At 43.5% G+C, this 9,915-nt stretch overlaps 1 protein-coding gene across 4 annotated transcripts in view; it reads left to right on the top strand.

Moving 5' to 3' along the window:
• The window catches only part of nfia (nuclear factor I/A), a 175,054-nt gene extending 170,439 nt beyond the window's left edge, over positions 1-4,615 (top strand). For all 4 annotated transcript variants that reach the window (XM_031875271.1, XM_031875269.1, XM_031875274.1 and 1 more), the window contains one exon: positions 2,624-4,615. In XM_031875271.1, coding sequence (XP_031731131.1) covers positions 2,624-2,638 — 15 coding nt within the window. In that variant the 3' untranslated portion in view covers positions 2,639-4,615. The remainder of the gene's footprint in view (positions 1-2,623) is intronic.
• The last annotated feature ends 5,300 nt before the right edge of the window (positions 4,616-9,915 follow it).

Here is a 9,915-nt window from a genome sequence, read left to right as displayed (position 1 = left end):
GTGTCCTATTTGCACACAGTCTTCAAGGTGAAGCTCACACACACACAGATACATGCAGTAAAAGCACCACGCCCACCTCATGACTCACCCACACAGTGTGTTTGTGTGTGTGTCTGTGTGTGTGTGTGTTAGAGTGTGTGTGAAGTGCTGACTCAGGACAAGACAGGACTGGGCGAGAGAAATAGGAATACTATCAGAGATAGAGATAGGGAGAGGTTCATGGAGTATAAAGATGGCTTCTATTCTCAGGAGATTCTGACCAAAAACAAATGTTTGTGGGTTGTTTTTTTTTTGGGGGGGGGCAGATTTTGATAATTATCTACCAAAATCAGTAAATGTTCCTACTAAAATGTTTTGTGTATCAGAATATGATGTATCTTCTTCCTCTGAGCCATAGAGCTCCATTAAAAACACATCAATGAGCATCACCAGGAACTCACACACTGTAGTTTACTTTCACTCAATCCTGCACACACTGTCCTGCTGCCTTACCTACTCACTACAGCACCAAATGTGGATTAATCCGCCGCTCAAAATATTCCCCAACAAATGCACTAATTCTACCTGTTTGTTTGATAAAAAAGCAACAGCGACCAGCTTCACTGGGGAACCATGCGGCGTGGAGCATGAGACAGGAAGTCAGAAAGTTTTGAGAGATGGGCCGAGGCGTTGTTAGTTTGATTTGTTGACAATGAGAAAAACATGGAAAAACAACGGACTGATCCTCTCTACTTTTGTTCTCCGTCTTTCTCTTACCTCTAACTCTTCTCTCTCTATCTCTCTCTCTCCTCTTGTGATGAGTATCTACAGTCTGAATCACAGCTGTCAGCATCAGCCCGCTGTGTGGTAACATTACTCCACACACATACACACACACACACTGTCTGGCCTGTGAGAGTTTCATCTTCTCTGAGTCTTCTCAGGACAGAGGGAGGGAGGAGCTGCAGTGCAGGGAACGAGCGAGAGGGCGAGAGACACTGTGTGGGGGGGGCGCGAGCCAGCGAGGTAGAAAAGTCCCAGCGTCAGCAAGTTGTATTGATTAAAAACTAACCTTCCAGTCTTCTCCTCTATCACTACTGCACACACACACACGGCAATAGAATTACGAGTCAGGAGTGCAGAGAAACCCTGCAGCACACACACAATAACAACTTCCCTTTATGTGTTTTATTTAAACTTTCCTCTTACGTTAAAATTCAAAAACACATTTTATAAATTGTGCATCATTTTTTAAAGAGTGTGAAGAGGTGTGTGTGTGTGTGTGTGTGTCTGGGAAGAAGTGCAGAGCGGGACGGGGAGGAGAATGCGATCGAGAGAGGATGAATGCGAGGGAAGAAAAGGGAGGAGTAAGAGGAGGGAGGAGAGTGGGAGAGGAGGTGGGTAGGAGGAGTAGGGGGGTGGAGGGCGATGCGGTTGCCTTGGCGATTGTAGTCACGTCCCGGGCCGTCTGGTTGTCCCTGGCAACCAGACATGATGTAAGGCGGGGATGAACTTGAACTCGGCGAGGGCAGTGAGGAAGAGGAGGAGGGGGAGATTCATGAAACATGAACGATGCACCTTTGGCGATCGATACTGGCCTATCAGAGATGGATTACACACACACACACACACACACACACAGTTTGGTGATACTGTGGAGATAAAAAGTGTCATAAACTCCCAACTGCCGGCAGGAGAACCAGTGTTGTGTTTGAGGTCCCGAACAAAAAAACAATCTGTGACCGACCCTAACCTGAGATTCATCACGAGAAAACGTGTCCTGATAATGTCCTTTAGAGGGAGGACAAACAACAGATTCTTTCAGTTGTTGAGCTATCCACGTAACGTTTGTCCTGAGGGTGGCGCTAGAGGAAAAGTAATGTGGTCCTTAAAATCCAATAGGCTCATCCTCTGGAGAGCAGGAGTGGAACCAGGACATTTTCTGGAAATCGTCCCGTCCTGAACTTCCACGTGTAAAATCTAAAAAACTAAATTCGAACCATGTGCAGACATTTGAAGATGAAATACTTTTTTGCAAAAGAATAAAGGAGTACACTTTTCTCTTTCCCAGTCACAAGTAGCAACAGACACTCAAGTCAAAGTAGCAGTTTGATGCGTTGACTTTTATTTTGCGATCCCCAAATGTCTGCAAGTCTGGATTGACTTACATTTTTTAATTGTAGAAGAGGATATTTCACTCAAAAACAATAAAGTGAATTTATAACTTGCTCGGACATGTCTTCACTTGAATTTGCACAGCCTTGATTGACTTTGTTTTCAATCACACTGCCAATAAACAAAATGTGTTCAGTTTGAAGACTTAAGGATTCATCCTCCAGGGAATATGAATATTCGGAGCAAACTCTATGAGAATAGTTCGTTGTTATCTCATTCTGGAAAGAAGAAGCCCAATATTAACATATCAATATCTTTGTCTTTTCTTTTTTCCTGTCCACATTTGATTGTTAGCTAAATGATGCCAGTTCCCAGTGCAGCAATTTAATGGTTTGGATGTCAGTTGGCAAAAACAATGCATGGAGTTATTTAATTGCTCCCCCTCCTGTGAATGTGGTGTGATCCTGATCGCTGTGGTTCTGACTCCATGAGACTCTGTGTAAACATGTTTTTCTGTCTCCCTCCACAGTGGTACCTGGGATAAGGACTCCAGAGGCCCCCCTCCCCCTCCACCCACCTGTATGACAGATCGCTGCAGCCTCCTCCTTGACCCTTGACCTTTGATGCCAGCCGAGACAGAGAGTCCTTTCTTGCCCCGCCCCTACAGCCCTCCTCCTGACTGCGCCTGACTCCACCCCCACCAGCGCCATACTCGGCAGCATCAGCATGGCTACAACGGATCAAAAGCTCCCCAACCCCGGTGTTAAAACGCCCACTCTGTAAATCGTACGCCACAGACTTCCCTGTAGACGTATGGTTCGTATGCCCATGTCCATTTCTAGTGCCAGACCCCCCCCCCCCCCCACCCTACAACCCCCAAGCCAGACCAGTTTTTGGGAACGCCGCAAGGCTGTTTTACAGAGCTTTCCCTCTTGAGAAACTACATCATACCCACCCTCCCATCATCCTCAGCAGAGTGTGCATCCAGTGGACTTACGACGGTGCAATGCTGTCCACCCCTCATCCGAACCTCTATCTTGGTGGTTCCCTGGGTGGTGCCCAGGACGGGCTTTGCCGTGGTTGGGGGGAGAGGGGAAGTGTTACCTGGTTCAGATACCACCAGTTAATACCCCCAACCCCCCTCCCTGCTGCCTAAGCCCTCACACACCTCCTGGGATGGACTCCGCCCTCCCCCCACTTGACCATGCCCCCTGGTTGGTGGCACGTCAGGGAGGGCGGAAGTCGACGAGGCTCTTTCCAAGGACATGGACCAGTGCTTAATGGAAAGAGCCGGCCTGATGGGGAGGTGGTGCGGGCACAAACCAACGCCCTGCCTGTTTCACAGTAATAACATGAACTACACATAGAAGGGGCTGGGGGTTATAATGGGGGGCGTTCGGGTGGAGGTGGGTTGGTAAACGTGCGGGGAAGCGGGGGTTTTGTTCATGTGAAGTGTTGCAACCAGACGCTGGTGGATCCGAGCTGGTTTATCTGGGAGGCTTTGGCTTCATGGCTCATTGATATTTCTCTCCTAGGCCGTCATTTCAGCTGGTCCCCTCCTCTTCCTCCTCTATCCATCCACCAGTCTGGGTGAAGCATGCAAAGGGTGGGCAGAAGGCTCTGGTGTCCGATACGCAGCAGGCAGACAGGAGAGAGAAAGACGAGTGACTAAAACTTTACCAGTGGAATATTGATCATGAGGAAAGTGCAATTTTGTTGACTAGCTGTTGGATAGTTAAATATCTTTGTAAGATAGCTCGTTGAAAACAGTTGATGAAAAGTATATATAAACTATATTTTTCTTCCTAGTCCGCTCACACCTCTGGGACTCTAAAATATTGGGGTACAAAAGACAACAACACAGCATTGTACTAGAAACCATAGCCTTGTGAGAAATAAGGGGAGCTGTATTCACATTATTGTTTATTATTTGTTGTTTGTTCATCTTGTAAAGCTGTTAGCATGGTAGAACAAGAATCCCTTTAAAGAAATATAATTTTAAGCAATCACTTTTTTAAAGCATTTCTTGCAGTTTAAGTCTGCTTTTCATTTTGTTTGAAAGAAAAAAACGCTAAGCGATTAACTTATTTTAATGAGCACATCGTTTTACTTTTTAAAAAACAAACAAAAAAAATATATTTTAATTTCTCATGAGGCGAAATCAGGAGAAGATATAACGAGTGAATTTAAGCTGAAACGTAATCACGTTTTCTCCGGTTTCTGCGAGATAATCGTTAACGGGTGTTACCCGCTGATTGGCTGGGTCTCCTAGAGGTCCCGTCCAATCAAAAGCACTTATTCCTGCAGTTGGCAAATAGGCCGTGAGTGTGTAATCAGGGGGTGTGGTTTCGCGATAAAGAGGCGGAGCAGAGGGTAACTCTCTGGAAGCTTTCGTCCACAAATAGACAGCCGAGCGCTTCACATGCAACTTACCATTTTATTGAACTTCAGTTTTTTTTTCCTTTCCTATACTATATATATAAATATATATACACACACACACACACACACACACATGCACACACTCTTACGACCATCCAGCGTCGAAAAAAAGTGAATTTAAGTGAAAAAAGTTTAAAAAAAGAACAAAAAAATCTGCATGTTCTAGTGTTAGTGACGAATTTTTCCATAGATGATGTAGTTAGTGAGATAAAGACACTATATTGTAAATCCAACATCAGGCACTTGCCAGCAGCCGTCTATTAGTTTGGCCCCGTCGAGGCCTTTTCTATCGCTCTCCTTCACAAACAACCAGCTCTCTTCGCTTATCGGCATCTTTCCATTCTTTTTTTTCTACTTCCTCCCCTCCCTTCTTCCTTAATTTTTCCTTCAGCAACAGATCAATTCTGCTTTTCAGTTCCAAGACGTTCTCTCTTTCATCCGTATGTTATCAAATTGCACGAAAACAATTGTTCCTCATCAATGTGCCTTGAGCTACGGTCCAGTCCTGAGAGGTTGCACAAGATCCAATGTGGAGAGTATTGTTTTGTCGGGTTTTTTCCTTCTTAATTCACCCTTCACACCTGCGGTTTTGTTGGTAGTTGGAGCAATTGACGTTAAAGCCGAAGAGGAACGCTTTGATTAGCATAATTACTGGCTGGTAATCTCTCAGTTTTAAGAGGTCTCAGGCCTTTGCTGCACTGCTTTCTGCCCCCTCTACCTGCAGCGCTGAGCGGAGACCTCACAGGTGAAAACTACACCAGCTCACCAGCTACAATCAGGTCAATCATGTTCAGGTACTAGCTAACGGACGGCAACACAGAGACATTTTGTGAAATGAGCACCAAGTCAGAGGTTATGTAATGTTAACAGGACTAATGTGAAGATGATATTTGTCTTATGTAAAAACAACGTGAGGTTACCATGACTTTTTCAGCTGTTAGCTAATGGTCAGGTGTAACAGCTGAAAAGTTGTCTTTCAGGTTAGCTAATACTTAGCTGCTAATGCTAATAGTCTAGCAGCTAAAACAGGTTTGAGGTGGGAGAAGGGTGACCAGATGAGAGTGGGTGACATTTGGGACAGGGGAGTTGGGAGTGGGCGTGGTCACATGGCCACGGTGGTGGTGGCCTCATGTACGTTACATTCAGTGTAAAAAACTAACACGAGTAATAACAATTGTAGTATTCTTTCCTGCAGACTTTGCAAAATGCTGTGAAACTCAGTTTTTGTTTAATTTGGGGACAAAAATAAGATTGAATCGTCTCTAGTCCCGAACAAGTTTGCTCCCAGTTAGATAATGGTTTAGTTTAGCAGGTAAAATCATTTATTTAAGTTAGCTAACTGTTGAGTTTAGCAGCTTAAACAGTTTGTTTCAGGTTAGCTAATGGTTTAGTTTATTACCTGGTCTCTAACAGTTTTAAAGAGTTTTAAGCAAATACAAAGAGTTTGTTGTCTGCAAACTTTTTAACTTTAATTTAAATTATAAATGTGCAGTGATGACACAAAAAACAGGATATGGATTGATATGAAAACATATTTTCTCATGTTTCCTGTTGTTGGCAGTTGAAGACATTGTACTCATTTCACAAAATGTTGTGATGCCAGTATCTTGATAGACCAGACGGAGCTTGTAACTGCTTTGATTTGTTCAGTTAAACAAGTTAACCCCCACCCATCCCTTTCATCCTATCCTTTGTGTGATGGGATGATTTTTCTTTTCTCCGAACAGCAACAATTTTCATTTTCAAGTCTTCCTTTTTTAATTTTTGGTTGGTTGGTTCTTCTACTTTTTGTTCCCAGAAATGAACAATGAGGACATAAAATATGCAATACCTGCTTGCACTCACTTAGACTTCTTTTTTTTGGACATTGTTTATTTAGTTTAGTTTTTTCTTTCTCTTTACTTTCAACCAAAGTTAGCGTGCACGCGACTGGCATCAAGCTCCGTGGTCGGTCCCTAAAAATTGTGAAGCCAGCCCCGCACCAACGCTCCAGCAAAGCTGAGCCACCATCGCTCGGGAATTCCACTTCCTTCCTTCCTGTTTTGATAATCTTCCAGACGGCCGCAATATTACATTTGGGTCTCTCTTTCCGAAATGTTTTTTTTTATTATTATTATTTCTTTGGTCACAAGCAAGCCTTAAAACAAGTCCAACTTCTTCTCCATCGCGCAGAAAACAGTTTATTAAAATAAACATTTTCGATGACGTCCAACATTTTAACCACGCCCCGCCCTGTTCAGCAGAGGTTTTAGTGAATAAATCGTTTACCTGTTCTGTGTTCAGTCCGTCTATCAAATGTAACGGACAGCGCCGTGATGCCGTCGGCTGTGATGGTTTAGTAGTTCCACTTGTGTGGGTTGTGTTTCCTCCTAGTGTGACATGTTTGTTTCGTCTCTGTTCTTGCCTACCCTTTAGCCATGAGTTGGGCATTACTTCCTTAATTATCTGCACTAAATATGAAATAAATGACAATAGTGAAAAAGTATTAAGAAAAAAAATATATACAGCTTCCAGGGCTTAAAAAGAGCGAAGGGAATTTAAAAAAAAATTGCACGGACATTTTTTTTTTAAGTGTCACAAAAACCTTGTGAAACAGCCTAGCATCTAATCAGCGACTTTTGGCTGTGTTGTGTGTAAGATAACGACAAAATTGCACCCTTTTTAAAGAAAGAAAAAATGAAAAAGAATATAAAAGCAATAGTTTGGGCAGTGTGTTTTTTTTGTTCTTGTGTTGTGTGTGTAATTTAGTTCTGGTACAGCAGCGAAGAGACGCAGTGAAGAGTTAGCTCTTAACGGACGGGAGGGCAGAGCAGCAGGGCCACTCGGCCCGACTGGGAGACGTGTTTGTATGTTGTATAGTTTTATTAATTACACTGATTTTAAAGCTGCCCTATTTTATAATGCAGGACTTTTGTAACATTGATAAAATGAGGAAAAACTAGTGTTGTGAATTTTCTGATTGTTTGTATCGAGGCCACATTACTAGAACTGGTTTGGTTTGTTTTCCGGGAACTGGATTTAAGTTGAAAACTTTCCTGTTTCCTTATTTTTCTTTATTTTTTTCTTCATTTTTGCTTTCCTTTTTGTATGTATTTAAGAACATTTCCTCTGTTGATGGTATATAGCATATCCCTGTACTTAAGAAGTACAGGGCGCTGTGGTGATAAGACCATTGTAAATGGATGTTACAGTATGCTGTATGTTTTGAAGGTTATTTGTTGCATCAGTGTTGATGAAGCTACATCTAGGTAATTCTGAGGAAAATTGGTAAAGAAAAGCAAGCGTTTTTTTATGCATTTTTAAAAAATTTAGTTTTAGGCAGGAGACAATGACATAGCCAGCCAAAGGATGCCCCTACTATAAATGCATCTAGGCATCTTTTTTTGTGTTCACCATTCCATGCAGGAAAATAAACAGCTTGATTATGCAACATGATTCTTTTTCTTTTCCATCTGTTTCTTTCTTCACTGGCCCACAAGATCACCTCCTCCTCCTCTTCCTCCTCCACCTCCTCCTCCTCCTCCTCCAGCCCTCCCTCAGCCTGGAGGTCCACTCTGATCTCCGTCCATCCGCACATCCACTGCTGCTCCATCACTGCATCATATTCATGCAGCAGATAATCGGCCGAGGAATGGCAAGTCACCGGGACGACCAGGACTTACGGTGCGATCAGAGTTTCTGCTCATTTCCTGCATTCCCCTCCAGTTTTACAGCTTTTATCACAACAAGATATATTGACTCATATCTCAATAAATATCTTGAGGTGACGCTCGTACCTCGTCTAAACTGGCGTAGCAGCAGTTCCTTTAGGCGCCCATCAAGGTCTACACTGGATGTGTTCTACTGTCCATCTTCACAACCAGGGCCGCGACCAATCATTTTTTCCTTGTCGATTGATCATTCTCCATTATCGTTCAATCATTTGGTCTTTAGAATGTCTTTAATAGCAGAAAATGTTGATCGTATGCTCCCAGATGGTGCTTTAAATAAATCACTTAAAACCATTATCAAAATAGTTCTGTAGAGCAACGTATTGATTAATCAACTGTTTTTTTTTTACACAACCCAATATGCAATCAGTGTAGCTGCACAGGCAAGTTGGGGGAAATTAAGACTTGCAGTTCCTAAGATTGCTGTTCCAGAAACGTGAGGCGCTACGCAGGGGGTAAACAGCTGTATTGAGTAAAACTGAAGCATATCTGACATAGATTAAGGTTCTCTAAAGATACTTGAGAACATCTTGTGGGTCTATGGGTTCTAAACAGAAAAGAAAAATCATACAAGTATAAAAGAAACAGCGAAACAAACGTCTGTGAACTACCCTCGTGCATGTTGCCCTGAGAAACGTGTTCCAGCCTGGAGACTGAACGACTGAGACACGTCCAGTGTAGACAAGCTGTCTCCATCCTTTCAAACTCGTGTTGTCTGGCCAAACTTTTTTTCAAACCCACAAAAATCTGGCGGCAAGTCCAAGGATACCAAAAACTGTATGGCATTTTGGGGAAATGTGTATAAAATATTGTTCAATGATTCTAAAATGTTGGCATTTGATGAAATGGTGAAACCATAAAATGCATCCTGGGTTTGAATGTTTGGAACAAGCAGAAGGCTTGTTCCAAACATTTTTTTTTCAGGAAGGGGACATTTAAGTGGACATGTGTTTGTTTTGGTTTTGTGACTGGAGGTGAGATGAGTTTCAGGTGTGTAGTGTGTAGATAGATATGAATAGTGGAAGAATGCAAAATGAGCAACAACTTCCAGCTCACTGGGTGGTGGTGGTGGTACGGTGGAGGCTGAATGTGAAGCCGACTATACACCGTGCTCACCACCTCCACCAAACTAACGGCAGGCACACAATTCAAAGCCAAGGCTTAGAGAGTGCCCGACAACCAGCTGCACCAACATGCGGCATATTGCTAACTCGCACCAGCGGAGTCAGACACTCTCATAACGGCCCGATGAATGCGGCAACTTGCTCCGCTCACCCTGAATCTATAGCAAACTCCAAAGCTTGCCCAATCAGCAATATGAGCGAGAGCTGGGAAGTCAAAGGCTGTCTTTAAAAAAAACTCCAGGAGAAGAGCACTTGCATTCCCCTCCCCTCCGCCACCCCCCTTCCCGCCAAGAGTTGATTTTTTGGGGATTTTGCCTTTGAGGAATTCTGCCGCTCCATCAGGAAACAGGGTTGAACGAAGGCGCAGCTTTTTAATGCTAAGGCCTTTGTTGTTCTTCACGTTTGTCCAAATTCTCCCGGGGCTGAGATTACCCCCCCCGCACCACCACCGGAGAGACAGATCCATCAGACCAGTCCGCTGTGCGAGTCTGCCGTTTTTTGGAATGGGGTCGGGAAGTAATCGAATTTGAACGGCTTGAACGTGA

The sequence above is a fragment of the Anarrhichthys ocellatus genome, unplaced genomic scaffold (assembly GCF_004355925.1).
Source record: "Anarrhichthys ocellatus isolate YVR2014 unplaced genomic scaffold, GSC_Weel_1.0 scaffold88, whole genome shotgun sequence".
NCBI lineage: Eukaryota > Metazoa > Chordata > Actinopteri > Perciformes > Anarhichadidae > Anarrhichthys > Anarrhichthys ocellatus.
The sequence above is the reverse complement of the archived record's forward strand: the minus strand, read 5'-3'. Positions and strand labels throughout refer to the sequence as shown.